The 18,044-nt window shown below is 37.7% G+C and overlaps 1 protein-coding gene across 2 annotated transcripts in view; it reads right to left on the reverse strand.

Annotated features, from left to right (window-relative positions):
* SLC6A13 (solute carrier family 6 member 13) overlaps positions 1-18,044 on the reverse strand; it is a 215,582-nt gene that overhangs the window by 113,126 nt on the left and 84,412 nt on the right. The window contains exons 3-5 of one of the 2 annotated variants that reach the window (XM_053718822.1): positions 16,213-16,347; positions 14,221-14,304; positions 12,812-12,893 (exon numbers count right to left, since the gene is read on the reverse strand). In XM_053718822.1, coding sequence (XP_053574797.1) covers positions 12,812-12,893; positions 14,221-14,304; positions 16,213-16,347 — 301 coding nt within the window. Of the gene's footprint in view, positions 1-12,811; positions 12,894-14,220; positions 14,362-16,212; positions 16,348-18,044 lie in introns of both variants that reach the window. The other variant, XM_053718821.1, reaches the window with a different exon arrangement.

The following is an 18,044-nucleotide window of genomic DNA, read 5'->3' on the forward strand; positions in this document are numbered from 1 at the left end:
TAAAACTGAGGTTTCAAAGGCTCATACTATATTATTTACTTGGAATTTTGTATATGTTGCCATTTTCTCACTATTTTATTATGTTCTGTCTGTCTATCACTATGCAAAATTTCAATAAAAAGATAAAAAAAAAAAAATAAAAAAAAAATGACATGCTATAATTTGTTAGAGAATAGCGACTACGGATGGGCGAATGTGTTTATATTTGAATTTGAATGTTAGAACAAATGTTATTGTAGAAATTCAATTTACATAATCGAATGTTGATAAGAATGAATTTTCTTAAAAACTCTATAATTGAATGCTATTTGCAGTTTCCGAATGTCACTTTCAAATTTGAATGTTCATAATTAGATCGAATGTCCACATTTGAAATTTCAATGGTTCATGTGGTAGGGAATTTACTAAATTGATACATAGAAGATACAAATAACATAATTTATGTAAGAACTTACCTGATAAATTCATTTCTTTCATATTGGCAAGAGTCCATGAGCTAGTGACGTATGGTATATACAATCCTACCAGGAGGGGCAAAGTTTCCCAAACCTCAAAATGCCTATAAATACACCCCTCACCACACCCACAATTCAGTTTAATGAATAGCCAAGTAGTGGGGGTGATAAAGAAAGGAGTAAAAAGCATAAACAAAGGAATTTGGAAATAATTGTGCTTTAAACAAAAAAAATCATAACCACCATAAAAAGGTTGGGCCTCATGGACTCTTGCCAATATAAAAGAAATTAATTTATCAGGTAAGTTCTTACATAAATTATGTTTTCTTTCATTTAATTGGCAAGAGTCCATGAGCTAGTGACGTATGGGATAGCAATACCCAAGAGTCACTAGAGAGGGAGAGATAAAATAAAAACAGCCATTTTCCGCTGAAAAAATTAAATCCACAACCAGAAAAATAAGTTTTTCCTCATAAATGAAAGAAAAAAACTTAAAACATAAGCAGAAGAATCAAACTGAAACAGCTGCCTGAAGAACTTTTCTTCCAAAAACTGCTTCTGAAGAAGACATCAAAACGGTAGAATTTAGAAATTGTATGCAAAGAAGACCAAGTTGCTGCTTTGCAAATCTGATCAACTGAAGCTTCATTCTTAAAAGCCCACGAAGTAGAGACTGATCTAGTAGAATGAGCTGTAACTCTCTGAGGCGGGGCTTGACCCGACTCCAAATAAGCTTGATAATTCAAAAGCCTTAACCAAGATGCCAAGGAAACGGCAGAAGCCTTCTGACCTTTCCTGGAACCAGAAAAGATAACAAATAGACTAGAAGTCTTCCTGAAATCTTTAGCAGCTTTGACATAATATTTCAAAGCTCTTACCACATCCAAAGAATGTAAGGATCTCTCCAAAGAATTCTTAGGATTAGGACACAAAGAAGGGACAACAATTTCTCTATTAATGTTGTTAGAATTCACAACCTTAGGTAAGAATTTAAATGAAGTGTGCAAAACCGTCTTATCCTGATGAAAAATCAGAAAAAGAGATTCACAAGAAAGAGCAGATAATTCAGAAACTCTTCTAGCAGAAGAGATGGCCAAAAGGAACAACACTTTCCAAGAAAGTAATTTAATGTCCAAAGAATGCATAGGCTCAAATGGAGGAGCCTGTAAAGCCTTCAAAACCAAATTCAGACTCCAGGGAGGAGAGATTGATTTAATGACAGGCTTGATACGGACCAAAGCATGTACAAAACAGTGACTATCAGGAAGCTTAGCAATCTTTCTTTGAAATAAAACAGAAAGAGCAGAGATTTATCCCTTCAAGGAACTTGCAGACAAACCCTTATCCAAACCATCCTGAAGAAACTGTAAAATTCTAGGAATTCTAAAAGAATGCCAAGGGAATTTATGAGAAGAACACCATGAAATATAAATCTTCCAAACACGATGATAAATCTTCCTAGAAACATATTTACAAGCCTGTATAGTATTAATCACAGGGTCAGAGAAACCTCTATGACTAAGTGCTAGGCGTTCAATTTCCATACCTTTAAATTTAATGATTTGAGATCTTGATGGAAAAACGGACCTTGAGATAGAAGGTCTAGCCTTAATGGAAGTGGCCAAGGTTGGCAACTGGACATTCAAACAAGATCTGCATACCAAAATCTGTGAGGCCATGCTGGAGCAACCAGCAACACAAACGATTCTTCCATGATGATTTTGGAGATCACTCTTGGAAGAAGAACTAGAGGTGGGAAAATATAAGCAGGTTGGTAACACCAAGGAACTGTCAACGCATCCACTGCTTCCGCCTGAGGATCCCTGGACTTGGACAGGTACCTGGGAAGTTTTTTGTTTAGATAAGAAGCCATCAGATCTATTTCTGGAAGACCCCACATCTGAACAATCTGAGAAAACACATCCGGATGGAGGGACCACTTCCCTGGAAGTAAAGTCTGACGGCTGAGATAATCCGCTTCCCAATTGTCTATACCTGGGATATGAACTGCAGAAATTAGACAGGAGCTGGATTCCGCCCAAGCAAGTATCTGAGATACTTCTTTCATAACTTGGGGACTGTGAGTCCCACCCTGATGATTAACACATGCCACAGTTGTAATATTGTCTGTCTGAAAACAAATGAACGGTTTTCTCTTCAACAGAGGCCAAACCTGAAGAGCCCTGAAAATCGCACGGAGTTCCAAAATATTGATTGGTAATCTCACCTCTTGAGATTTCCAAACCCCTTGTGCTGTGAGAGATCCCCAGACAGCTCCCCAACCTGAAAGACATCTTTTGTGATTACAGTCCAGGTTGGATGAACAAAAGAGGCCCCTAGAACTATACAATGGTGACCTAACCACCAAGTCAGAGATAGTCGAACATTGGGATTTAAGGATATTAATTGTGATATCTTTGTATAATCCCTGCACCATTGGTTCAGCATACAAAGCTGGAGAGGTCTCATGTGAAAATGAGCAAAGGGGAGACCTAAAACTTCCATGCACATAGCTACTGAAGGGAATGATTGAGACTGAAGGTTCCGACAAGCTGAAACCAATTTTAATCTTCTCTTGTCTGTTAGAGACAGAGTCATGGACACTGAACCCATCTGGAAACCTAAAAAGATGACCCTTGTCTGAGGAATCAAAGAACTTTTTGGTAAATTGATCCTCCAACCATGTTTTTGAAGAAACAACACTAGTTGATTCATGTGAGATTCTGCAGAATGTAAAGACTGAGCTAGTACCAAGATATCGTCCAAATAAGGAAACACAGCAATATCCCGTTTTCTGATTACAGAGAGTAGGGCACCGAGAACTTTTGAAAAGATTCTTGGAGCTGTCGCTAGGCCAAATGGAAGAGCAACAAATTGGTAATGCTTGTCTAGAAAAGAGAATCTCAGAAACTGATAATGATCTGGATGAATCGGAATATGAAGATATGCATCCTGTAAGTCTATTGTGGACATATAATGCCCTTGCTAAACAAAAGGCAGAATAGTCCTTATAGTCACCATTTTGAAAGTTGGCACTCTTACATAACGATTCAAAATTTTCAGATCCAGAACTGGCCTGAATGAAAAATTCTTTCAAATGAATAGATTTGAATAAAACCCCAGACCCTGTTCCTGAAACGGAACTGGTATGATTACCCCTGAAAGCTCCAGGTCTGAAACACACTTCAGGAAAGTCTGAGCCTTTACTGGATTTGCTGGGATGCGTGAGAGGAAAAATCTTCTCCCAGGAGGTCTTACTCTGAATCCTATTCGGTATCCTTGAGAATCAATACTCTGAATTTATTGATTTTGGACAGAATCTGCCCACATTTTTTGGAAGAACCTTAATCTGCCCCCTACCAGCTGAGCTGGAATGAGGGCTGCACCTTCATGCAGACTTGGGGGCTGGCTTTAATTTCTTAAATGGTTTGGATTTACTCAACTTGAAGAAGGTTTCCAATTGGAACCAGATTCTTTGGGGGAAGGATTAGGTTTCTGTTCCTTATTTTGTCGAAAGGAACGAAAACAGTTAGAAGCATTAGATTTACCCTTAGGTCTTTTATCCTGAGGCAAAAATACTCCCTTCCCCCCAGTGACAGTTGAAATAATTAAATCCAACTGAAAACCAAATAACTTATTACCTTGGAAAGAAAGAGATATTAATCTAGAATTAGATACCATGTCAGCATTCCAAGATTTAAGCCACAAAGCTCTCCTAGCTAAAATAGCTAAAGACATAGATTTAACATCAATTTTGATGATATCAAAAATGGCATCACAAATAAAATTATTAGCATGTTGAAGCAAGCGAACAATACTAGACAAATCAGTATCCGTTTCCTGTTGCGCTAAACTTTCCAACCAAAAAGGTGATGCAGCTGCAACATCACCCAAAGAAATTGCAGGTCTGAGCAGATGACCAAAATATAAATATGCTTACCTTAGATAGGATTCAAGTTTCCTATCTAAAAGATCTTTAAAGGAAGTACTATCTTCCATAGGAATAGTAGTATGTTTAGCAAGAGTATAAATAGCCCCATCATCTTTGGGGATCTCTTTTTTCCAAAACTCCAGTCTAACTGCTGGCAAAGGATACGATTTTTTAAACCTTGAAGAAGGAATAAAAGAAGTACCAGGCCTATTCCATTCCTTAGAAATCATATCAGAAATAGCATCAGGAACTGGAAAAACCTCAGGAGTAACCACAGGAGGTTTATAAACAGAATTTAAACGTCTACTAGTTTTAACATCAGGAGGACTAGTTTCCTCAATATCCAATGTAATCAACACTTCTTTTAACAAAGAACGAATATACTCCATTTTAAAAAAATAAGTAGATTGGTTAGTGTCAATATCTGAGGAAGGATTATCTGAATCAGATAGATCCTCGTCAGAGGAAGATAATTCAGTATGTTGTTGGTCATTTGAAATTTCATCAACTTAATGAGAAGTTTTAAAAGACCTTTTACATTTATTAGAAGGTGGGATGGCAAACAAAGCCTTCTGAATTGCATCAGCAATACAATCTTTTAAATTCACAGGTATATCTTGTACATTATATGTTGAAGGAACAACAGGCAATGTACTATTACTGATGGACACATTTTCTGCATGTAAAAGCTTATCATGACAACTATTACATACCACAGCTGGAGATATAATCTCCACAAATTTACAACAAATTCACTTAGCTTTTGGTAGAACTGTTATCAGGCAGCAGGGTTCCAACAGTGGTTTCTGAGACAGGATCAGATTGAGACATCTTGCAAATGTAAGAGAAAAAACAACATATAAAGCAAAATGATCAATTTCCTTATATGGCAGTTTCAGGAATGGGAAAAAAATGCAAACAGCATAGCCTTCTGATAGAGAAAAAGTCAAGAGGCATATAGGAATGGGGTTTTAAATAATGAAAATATTTGGCGCCAAGTATGACGCACAATGCAAACAGAATTTTTTTTTACGCTAACAACATCCAGAATGACACACTCGTGTCATTGAAGACGCAACCTTGGGAAATGACAAATTTTGCGTCATCGAACGTAACTTCGCACCAAAAATTCTCGTGCCAAGAATGACGCAATATACTTTGGCATTTTGCGTCTTCGCGAGCCTAATTTTGCCGGTAAAATTTAATGAAAAAACAGTCAATTTGAAAAAAGACTTTACCCCAGGTAAGACTTTTTTTTCCTAAAAAATGCTTTTCCCAAATATGAAACTGACAGTCTGCAAAAGGAAATATACATGAACCTGACTCATGGCAAATATAAGTACAATACATATATTTAGAACTTTATATTAATACATAAAGTGCCAAACCATAGCTGAGTGTCTTAAGTAATGAAAACATACTTACCAAGAGACACCCATCCACATATAGCAGATAGCCAAATCAGTACTGAAACAGTTATCAGTAGAGGTAATGGAATATGAGATTATATCGTCGATCTGAATAAGGGAGGTAGGAGATGAATCTCTACGACCGATAACAGAGAACCTATGAAATATATCTCCCGTGAGGAAAACCATTGCATTCAATAGGTGATACTCCCTTCACATCCCTCTGACATTCATTGTACTCTGAGAGGAATCGGCTTGAGAATGCTGAGAAGCGCATAACAACGTAGAATCTAAGCACAAACTTACTTCACCACCTCCATAGGAGGCAAAGTAAAGTTTGTAAAAACTGAATTGTGGGTGTGGTGAGGGGTGTATTTATAGGCATTTTGAGGTTTGGGAAACTTTGCCCCTCCTGGTAGAATTGTATATCCCATACGTCACTAGCTCATGGACTCTTGCCAATTACATGAAAGAAATATAAATTTGAATGTTTCTATTTAGAATATTGCATCATGTGAATATTACATTTAAAGAGATCATTAGAAATACTATTACATTAAACGAATTTTAGAATGTTGTGCAAACATTCGAAATTCGAAATGAATGAACGGACGTGTTGAAATTCGTTTTATTTTTAGAATGTTGTGAAACATTCGCCCATCCCTACAAGTAACCTGGCACTACTATGGGCTAGATTACTTGAACCCCTAATCTGCACTCATTTTTTTTATTTTTTTATTTATGTGAGTGGTACTGAGCGTGAGATCACAATTTGAAAGTTACTTTTTCACCACTTTCCGATCGCATTGATGCATGCAAAGCGCAATCTCGAACATGCACCCATATGGGCCGATTTATCAAGCTCCTTATGAAGCTTGATGCCCCTTGTTTCTGGCAAGCCTTCAGGCTCGCCGCAAACAGAAGTTATGAAGCTTCTCCATAACTTGTCCGTCTGCTCTGACACCCGATTGGCCACGAATCTGCAGGGGGCGGCATTGCACCAGTCGTTTACAAGAACTGCTAGTGCAATGATAAATGCCAACAGCGTATTTATCGATGTGTGGCGGACATTATACGCTACATCATATCATATCCGCTCACACATTAAAAAATATACCCCATAGAGTTCATTGGAGCCTCATTTTCATGCTTACAATTTTCATGTTTACAAGAACTGCTAGTGCAATGATAAATGCCAACAGCGTATTTATCGATGTGTGGCGGACATTATACGCTACATCATATCATATCCGCTCACACATTAAAAAATATACCCCATAGAGTTCATTGGAGCCTCATTTTCATGCCGACAGCCACACAATCACAGCTTGTGTAACCTCAATCGCAAAAATTCACATATAATTACATCAATACATAAGTATACATTTGTTTACATATATATTTTAAGATAGAAATATTAATAAATGTGTCTCAATGGATCCCTATGTAAAAGGACTTTCATGACGTTTTTTTTAACACCTGACATGTCATAACTTTGACTCCTTATAACTTTTTAATGCAATAAAATGTATTTATAATTTTTATCAGACAGTGTTAATATGAATGTCACTGTACTGTCAAGTGTATTTTTTATGTGTTTTGTGCAATTTTTTTAGGTTTGCGCTTTGGTTAACCCCAGCTTTTCAGGAGCACTGTTAACCAAAACGCAAACCGCGATTGTGACAGTGCGATCACATTTACTCACAACTTGTAATGTGAGTAAAATTACAGGTACGCCCAAAAAAGTCACAGTTTTGCCCTATGTATGTAATCCCTGCAAACGGGTTCAACACACACTAAATGTAACACTCATGTCCCACAGAGAACTGCTGGTCATGCTAATCCAATCACTAACACTTATCACACAACTCAGCTGTGTAATTAGTGGTGGTAGTACTTTGCAGTGGTTAAACACATTGTAGTGTAGGGTTAAGTAGAGTATTTTTTTTTTACTATGGCCTTGTTAATCCTACATACCATGTCTAATTGCGTAGAAAAAAAATGTAATGTACTCTATTTCTTTGTACCACTGTCCTGTAATTTAAATCTAAAGACCATGATTTTTCTATTTCCCTTTAGAGAGCCTGGAATACATCATGCAGAATCTAAAATCCCACACTTGCAACATTCCTCACAGCAATTACTTGATCAGCGCAGGTGATCATATATATCTGTCTCTAACTGATCACAGCAGAAGAGATAAAAGAGCTAGACATACTCAGGGGAACTGCAAAGAAATTCAAACTATGCTAAAAACATAGGCCTAGATTTGGAGTTTGGCGGTAGCCGTGAAAACCAGCGTTAGAGGCTCCTAACGCTGGTTTTAGGCTAACTCCGGTATTTGGAGTCACTCAAAAAAGGGTCTAACGCTCACTTTCAGCCGCGACTTTTCCATACCGCAGATCCCCTTATGTAAATTGCGTATCCTATCTTTTCAATGGGATTTTTCTAACTCCGGTATTTAGAGTCGTGGCTGAAGTGAGCGTTAGAAATCTAACGACAAAACTCCAGCCGCAGAAAAAAGTCAGTAGTTAAGAGCTTTCTGGGCTAACGCCGGTTCATAAAGCTCTTAACTACTGTACTCTAAAGTACACTAACACCCATAAACTACCTATGTACCCCTAAACCGAGGTCCCCCCACATCGCCGCCACTCGATTACATTTTTTTAACCCCTAATCTGCCGACCGCCACCTACGTTATACTTATGTACTCCTAATCTGCTGCCCCTAACACCGCCGACCCCTGTATTATATTTATTAACCCCTAATCTGCCCCCCACAACGTCGCCGCCAGCTACCTACAATAATTAACCCATAATCTGCCGACCGCAAAGCGCCGCCACCTACATTATAGCTATGTACCCCTAATCTGCTGCCCCTAACACCGCCGACCCCTATATTATATTTATTAACCCCTAATCTGCCCCCCTCAACGTCGCCTCCACCTGCCTACACTTATTAACCCCTAATCTGCCGAGCGGACCGCACCGCTACTATAATAAAGTTATTAACCCCTAATCCGCCTCACTAACCCTATAATAAATAGTATTAACCCCTAATCTGCCCTCCCTAACATCGCCGACACCTAACTTCAATTATTAACCCCTAATCTGCCGACCGGAGCTCACCGCTATTCTAATAAATGTATTAACCCCTAAAGCTAAGTCTAACCCTAACACTAACACCACCCTAAGTTAAATATAATTTTAATCTAACAAAATAAATTAACTCTTATTAAATAAATTATTCCTATTTAAAGATAAATACTTACCTGTAAAATAAATCCTAATATAGCTACAATATAAATTATAATTACATTGTAGCTATTTTAGGATTAATATTTATTTTACAGGCAACTTTGTAATTATTTTAACCATGTACAAAAGCTATTAAATAGTTAAGAACTATTTAATAGCTACCTAGTTAAAATAATTACAAAATTAACTGTAAAATAAATCCTAACCTAAGTTACAATTAAACCTAACACTATACTATCATTAAATTAATTAAATAAAATACCTATAATTACCTACAATTAAACCTAACACTACACTATCAATACATTAATTAAATACAATATCTACAAATAACTACAATGAAATAAACTAACTAAAGTACAAAAAATAAAAAAGAACTAAGTTACAAAAAATAAAAAAATATTTACAAACATCAGAAAAATATTGCAACAATTTTAAACTAATTACACCTACTCTAAGCCCCCTAATAAAATAACAAAGACCCCCAAAATAAAAAATTCCCTACCCTATTCTAAATTAAAAAAGTTAAAAGCTCTTTTACCTTACCAGCCCTGAACAGGGCCCTTTGCGGGGCATGCCCCAAGAATTTCAGCTCTTTTGCCTGTAAAAAAAACACATACAATACCCCCCCCCCACATTACAACCCACCACCCACATACCCCTAATCTAACCCAAACCCCCCTTAAATAAACCTAACACTAAGCCCCTGAAGATCATCCTACCTATCCGGTGGCTGAAGAGGTCCAGAAGAGGCTCCAAAGTCTTCATCCTATCCGGGAAGAAGAGGCGATCCGGACCGGCAACCATCTTGATCCAAGCGGCATCTTCTATCTTCATCCGATGACGACCTGCTCCATCCTGAAGACCTCCACCGCGGACCCATCTTCTTCCGGCGACGTCCAACTGAAGAATGACGGTTCCTTTAAGGGACGTCATCCAAGATGGCGTCCCTCGAATTCCGATTGGCTGATAGGATTCTATCAGCAAATCGGAATTAAGGTAGGAATATTCTGATTGGCTGATGGAATCAGCCAATCAGAATCAAGTTCAATCCGATTGGCTGATCCAATCAGCCAATCAGATTGAGCTTGCATTCTATTGGCTGTTCCGATCAGCCAATCGGAATTCGAGGGACGCCATCTTGGATGACGTCCCTTAAAGGAACCGTCATTCTTCAGTTGGACGTCGCCGGAAGAAGATGGGTCCGCGGTGGAGGTCTTCAGGATGGAGCCGGTCGTCATCGGATAAAGATAGAAGATGCCTCTTGGATCAAGATGGTTGCCGGTCCGGATCGCCTCTTCTTCCCGGATAGGATGAAGACTTTGGAGCCTCTTCTGGACCTCTTCAGCCACCGGATGATGGATCGCCAGCCCCCGCTTGGGTGATACCTGGTGAGGTGAAGACAAGGTAGGATGATCTTCAGGGGCTTAGTGTTAGGTTTATTTAAGGGGGGTTTGGGTTAGATTAGGGGTATGTGGGTGGTGGGTTGTAATGTTGGGGGGGGTATTGTATGTTTTTTTTTTACAGGCAAAAGAGCTGAACTTCTTGGGGCATGCCCCGCAAAGGGCCCTGTTCAGGGCTGGTAAGGTAAAAGAGCTTTGAACTTTATTAATTTAGAATAGGGTAGGGCATTTTTTATTTTCGGGTCTTATTTATTTTATTAGGGGGCTTAGAGTAGGTGTAATTAGTTTAAAATTGTTGTAATATTTTTCTTATGTTTGTAGATATTTTTTTATTTTTTGTAACTTAGTTCTTTTTTATTTTTTGTACTTTAGTTAGTTTATTTCATTGTAGTTATTTGTAGATATTGTATTTAATTAATTTATTGATAGTGTAGTGTTAGGTTTAATTGTAGGTAATTGTAGGTATTTTATTTAATTAATTTAATGATAGTATTGTGTTAGGTTTAATTGTAACTTAGGTTAGGATTTATTTTACAGATAATGTTGTAATTATTTTAACTAGGTAACTATTAAATAGTTCTTAACTATTTAATAGCTATTGTACCTGGTTAAAATAAATACAAAGTTACCTGTAAAATAAATATTAATCCTAAAATAGCTACAATGTAATTATAATTTATATTGTAGCTATATTAGGATTTATTTTACAGGTAAGTATTTAGCTTTAAATAGGAATAATTTATTTAATAAGAGTTAATTAATTTAGTTAGATTAAAATTATATTTAATTTAGGGGGGGTGTTAGTGTTAGGGTTAGACTTAGCTTTAGGGGTTAATACATTTATTAGAATAGCGGTGAGCTCCGGTCGGCAGTTTAGGGGTTAATAATTGAAGTTAGGTGTCGGCGATGTTAGGGAGGGCAGATTAGGGGTTAATACTATTTATTATAGGGTTAGTGAGGCGGATTAGGGGTTAATAACTTTATTATAGTAGCGGTGCGGTCCGGTCGGCAGATTAGGGGTTAATAAGTGTAGGCAGGTGGAGGCGACGTTGTGGGGAGCAGATTAGGGGTTAATAAATATAATATAGGGGTCGGCGGTGTTAGGGGCAGCAGATTAGGGGTACATAGGGATAATGTAAGTAGCGGCGGTTTACGGAGCGGCAGATTAGGGGTTAAAAAGAATATGCAGGGGTCAGCGATAGCGGGGGCGGCAGAATAGGGGTTAATAAGTGTAAGGTTAGGGGTGTTTAGACTCGGGGTACATGTTAGGGTGTTAGGTGCAGACGTAGGAAGTGTTTACGCATAGCAAACAATGGGGCTGCGTTAAGAGCTGAACGCAGCTTTTTTGCAGGTGTTAGGTTTTTTTTTCAGCTCAAACAGCCCCATTGTTTCCTATGGGGGAATCGTGCACGAGCACGTTTTTGAGGCTGGCCGCGTCCGTAAGCAACTCTGGTATCGAGAGTTGAAGTTGCGTTAAAAATTCTCTACGCTCCTTTTTTGGAGCCTAACGCAGCCTTTATGTGGACTCTCAATACCAGAGTTATTTTTATGGTGCGGCCAGAAAAAAGCCGGCGTTAGCTTTTCGGGTCGTTACCGACAAAACTCCAAATCTAGCCGATAAGTTTTAAATGCTTTTACATAATTTATTTCGTATACAGATCTTTTCCTTAAAAGGACATGAAAGTCAAACTTAACCCCTTGTACACTGTACGTTGCTGGTCTTTTAATGGGGATTACATTACAAAAGTGCTATTTCCAGTGACCAGAAGGGTGGAGAGAGGGTACATGGTATGTCGTGGTCATTAAGGAGAACACAAAATTTTACTATTCAGTTTGCTTCTATTAGCAAATTTACTTTATTCTCTTCCCTTTGTTGAAAAGCATGTTTATGTAGGCTCAGAAGCAATGCACTACTTAGAGCGAGCTGGCGACTGGTGGCTACACACATATGCCTCTTGTCATTGGCTCATCTAGCTTCCAAGTAGTACATTGCTGCTCTGCAGATGACTAACTATGCATTTAACCCCTTGTAGGATTAATGCAATAATTAAATGCTATAACACAAATTTATTTTTGCTAATTATGGTTCGCTATCCAATTCATCCAATTCATATAATAAATTGTCTAATGTTTATGAATGAATGAAGATGGAGACAAAGAACATAGGATGGAGACATATAGTATAGCCAGGCAACATGGTTCACAGACAAAAAGTGCACAAGCAAAGAGAGGGGTAAAGGCAGCAGGATTCAAGACTAATATTATTACTAAGTATGAAATTACAGAGAATCTAAGAGGTAACAGTCCTCGAGGATGGACGTAGCCCTGTGAGAGGAGCAGTCGTGACAAGACTTACTCCCAAAACTCGATGACACTGGAGGTGCCATTTATTGTCACATTCTGGGTGGAATTGTCCTTGTGAAAATCCAGGCAGCTCTCTGAGGAAGGAATGCGAAATTAAAAAGGGTCCACATCAGGTAAAAATGTACAGGAATAGGAAAAAGGGAGTTAAATTAAATAAGAATCCAGATTAAGGGAGAAAAGAAAATATCATAATAAATGGAGGTGGAAAGTAATTAGCAGAACAAAATTTAATAAAAATAAACAAGTTGATAAAGAAATAAGTTCAGGGACCACTGAAGAAGTCAATGGATAGACAAATCATGACAGTCAACTATATATATATAACATATTTATCACATAGCAACATACATCTAAGATACCAAACAGTATGTAATGTTATACGTGGAGTCGTCTGTGAAGATAGTTTACGGTTATGTTCCTCAGGAATATTTTTGTTTGGAAAAACCTTATGGGCTAGATTACGAGTGGAGCACTATCAGTTACGCACAAGAGAAAAGAGGTTTATCGCGGGTGTTTGCGCGCATAAGAGTTTTTCACTCGTATTACAAGTTGAAAGTGAACGCCATTGTTTAAGTGCAATTGAATATTTTCATGTCGGTTTAGCGCACTTGAAAATATGTGATCTGGTTTGCGTGCGAGTAGGGTGTTAGGGTTTTTTTCCCACTTTTTTGCTCCATTGACTTTGAATAGATTATTGTGTGCGCGAAAACATCTTACTTTCAACTTGTAACACAAGCACAACCTGACGAGCGCAAAAATCTTACTTCTAGCGCAATTAAAGCTTGGGCGGGAGCATTGAATAGCACTCCATTTGTAATCTGGCCCTATATCTTATACAGTATCCATGGTTCATAGACTTAGATACATATGTAAATAATGTTTCTCCACAAACTAGAGTGTATTAGTTTATGCCTAAGATGTTTACAGAAAAATTTCACTAGAATTGAAAAAAATTGTTTTTCTCATGCTACTTTCAGGTGGTCTTTATTGCATAGACAAATTAAAAGCCTCTTATAGGCCAAGACATTTCTATGAATCTTAAAGGGCTTTTCAAATATTGAGGAGCCACCCAGCTGTTTTTTTAACATCTGGCTTAAAACAAAGAATGCTAATTGCACCTGAGGATACTCTAGCTAGATGGAAATGGACTGGACTCTCAGATTAAAGCCAATCAGCTGCCTATGCACCAGACTTTATTTCCTCACAAACTGGCTCATAACCAGGATCTGTTCAAAAGAAAGGAATATATTAAACTTTTGAAATGATGCCACAGACCCTCTTGTTATGTAAAGTGGTTGGGGCATGCCATCTAGTATTTAATTGTGTGGCAGACAACCTAAGGTTTTATGTAGTTTGAAGCTGTCCATGATGGGTGTTTGAGGTCATAGAATTATAGTTTACCTGTGTTCCACCAGTTGTTGCAGGAAGCCCATGGCAGATCAGTTGTGAATGAGTTAAAGAGGTAGAAGAAGGCCCAGGCTAAAACTACAATATAATAAAAATTTAGCAGTATCACAATAACCTGGGAGGAGTATCCAATACCTGTGGACAAAGAGAGAAACAGGGTCCTAGTTTGTTGGGATAGGAAAACATATATTCAGTGTTTCATCTAAGAGCATAATTTCACTACAAAAGAAATAATCCCTTTCAAGTAAACAACAAATTAATGGCTATTTATTTTGAGATGGACTGTCCTTCTAGATGAAATTGGACTGATGTATCAAGGGAAAGTAGTTCTCTTCTTCAAAAGACACAAGTAAACTAAAAGAGGCTGAACCCTGTATAGACACCATCCCATAGGACAAGGCTCTGAACCTTTGCAGTAGAGGTTTTACAACATTTTGGATGGAACATTAGAGAGGGAAAAAAGCAATAGGCAAAAGATTGGTAGATGACACATTTGTATTATGGAAGAAAAAAAAGAAAGGGTATAACAAAGTTGTTTACAGATAGCCTGTTGTGGTTTGGCCAAATAGACAACTGATTATGTCCTTGCTCAAAAAGGGGCCTCAGGAACGGACATAGAAAAATGTATGTAGCTCTTTTTTAGCCATATATTCTATCCATCACAGCCTAATAGACGCAACTGCAGGTTCTGTCGATTAAGTTCAGGTTCTTCCCATCCCTCTACATTCTACCTGCCCCAGTGCAATGGTGTCTGCCACATCAGAATTAGGTGGAAGGAGGACATGGGCAGTAATGAACATGTAAGATGGACAGGGACTGCAATGTGTCTGGTTATTGTGAATCACTTCCTAGGCGCCCTCCCTGCAGGCCACATCAGTTTTTTACCCCTTTGCAACCAGAGATGGTAAGCTGCTAGTAACATTTTTTATACTCTCACTACACTCCCTCTCTCACTCTCTTACTACTATACTTGCTTTACTCTCACCCTCTCACTCCCTCCTCCTTTTCTCTCATTTCCTTCTTCCTCTACCTTCTCTCTTCCCCTCTTCCCTCCTCCTCTTGCTCTGTTGCTCTCTCTGTCTCTCACTTCCCTCTCTTCATGTTCTTCTCACTTTTTCATCACATATTTCCCCTCATTTCTCCTCCTCTCGCTCTGCTGCTTTCTCTGCCTCTCACTCCTCCCTCTCCACTTTCTGCACACTTTTTTTATCCTCTCTTATCCTCCTCCTCTCACTCTGCTTCTCTCTCTGTCTCTCACTCTTCACTTTCTCCTTACTTTTCACCTCTCACTTCCCCTCAGTTTTTCTGCCTTTTCTACATCTCCCCTCTCTCTACTTCCTTCTCCTTTTGTCCCTGTTCTTTCTCCCTTCCCTCCTCTCAGTTTAACTGTCTTCTCTTGCTGCCACCCTTGTGCTCTCCAGCCTCTTTCCCTACGATCTGTCATCTTTGTTCCTTCCATTCTGCCTTTATATCCCATTTTTATCCACTCTGTCTTCTCCATCTCTCTTTACTCTGCGTTCTCTCTCCATTCTCTTCCTTTTCCCTGTCTCTCATTGCTTTTTGACTCTCTTTCTCCCTTTTCTCTGGTCTCTCCATTTTTCTATCATCTCTCTCTAACTCCTCTTTCTTTGTACTTTTTCTTTCTGTCACTCTTTACTATCTCTCTCTCTCTTTCTTCTTCATGCTCTCTCTTTCATCTCTCTCCCTTTCTCTCTTTCTCCTCTCTTTCCTTTCTCTATCTCTCCTCATTAATATTGAGAGAATTGATGCAATGATACTATAAAACAAAGTTATCTAAATAAAGAAAAAGAGTTAAAGTATTTTAAACAACCTGGTATAAACTACATGAACCCAGATATATGTGGAACAATAAAAAATAGAAAAAGAAATAAGCAATAGTTACATTTTAGGAGTCATATAAAATTACATGTGGGAAATTGGGCCCAAAGTAAGAGAGAGAGACAATAATAGTAAATCACAACTAACCTTCAAACAGGGGGCATATTCTCCTCCAAGATGTGACACCCCCTTGGCTCGTATACTGACCAAGAGCTGTTTCCAGAAAGAAGACAGGAATCCCACATGTAAACAGGAAGATGAGGTATGGAATGAAGAAGGCTCCTGCAGGGACAGAAAAAAAGGAAGAGAAAAAATTAATTTACATCAAAGTAAAATACACAGCAGAGACCTCACAAAACTCCTAGAAGGAACATTGTACCCTAAATGTGTCTCTCCTCTAATTTTGATCCCAATGATCAATTTTACCTGCTGGAGTGTATTAAATTATCTAAAAATAGCGAATTTACCTTTATTTTTGCATTTAAAATCACAGTTTTTGAATGTGGTATCATAGCCAGCAGAATAAATTACACTCCCAGTAGGAGGTTGGAGGGATAAGTATGAAAATGTTAATTTTCAATTGTCCTCTCTAATTAAGTATTGGGCTTTGGTATACAGATAGAGACAATATAAGAAAGTATTTAAGTGTATAAAAAGTGATAAAATAATGAGATCTGATTTCCCTGCAAGCTCAACCCGTTTTGGGCTAGATTACAAGTGGTATACTACATTTTTTGTTCCCTTGCGCACGATGTGAACTAAAAATGAAAAAGTTGGCCACATTAGAGCGAGCATTACAAGTTGAAAGTGAAAAGTTAGCCAGCGAGCGAAAGACTGACACGCACTAACTTCAGGTCTTCAGCTATCACGAAACTCACACACTAGACTAACTGTGCTAAACCCGAAAGTTTTAGGAATACTTTACATTCCTATGTTCTTCACATAGATGAAAATGTTCTTTTTATTTTTGAAAATATATTTCTATATATATAATTATTTTTGTGTAAATATATATCTATAACTATATATGTATATGAATAGTATAGATATCTAGAGAGATATATATTGCATATGCAGATATATATATATATATATATATATATATATATATATATATACTATATCATATATATTTGTTTTAAAATAAAATAAAAACATTTTTATATGTGATGAACATAGGAATATCAAGTATTTCTATTATTAAAACACATTACAAATTAATAAAAAATGGCATTGCATGTTTTCAAGGTGCAAAAATTACCCACTTTAGAAACTTAAATTTAGAGCATGCCATTTTTTAATTATAAGGTCTCTTAAAGGTACAACAACTTCATGGATTATTTGCCCATTTGAGCAGTCAATGTGAACTACGTCACTTTGTGGTTGAGGATGTCAAAGATTTATGACTGTAACAAGTTTTTGCCAAACAGTCTCCCAGGCACAGGATGAGCAGATACACATATGAAAATGCTGATATCCCTATGACAGCTCATGGAAAGCAGATGCCTCTGAATTGGATAAGCAGCAATGTTTGCAAACTAGCAGACTAGCAGTTCTCAGCAATCCAGCAGGTGCTGTAATGATCAAACCTTACATGGCCGACTAACACAAGGTTACATATACACTGTACTAGTGGTTGCCAAGAAAAGCATTTCTGTCGTTCCTGAGCACCCAAGAACATGCCCTGTAGTATAGGGTCTTGTATAAATGGAAAAATGACAGAACACAGTTACTGGAAAGGCAGAATTCCTGTCATTCATTTATAGATCATTTCATTCAGTGAATAGACAGTTTTACTTATCCAATGGCAGCCCAGGAAGATCTTTGCAAGTTTTTTTTTAAAATAGCTTTAAAAAGGGACAAAAACACTTTACAATTGTAGCAAAAAAAGCTTAGTTATGCATAGGACATATACTTGCAATATACCTACATTACATATTTTGCCCCTTTATCTATAGATAGATAGGTAGATAGATAGA

The sequence above is a fragment of the Bombina bombina genome, chromosome 6, assembly GCF_027579735.1.
Source record: "Bombina bombina isolate aBomBom1 chromosome 6, aBomBom1.pri, whole genome shotgun sequence".
In the NCBI taxonomy this organism is placed as follows: domain Eukaryota; kingdom Metazoa; phylum Chordata; class Amphibia; order Anura; family Bombinatoridae; genus Bombina; species Bombina bombina.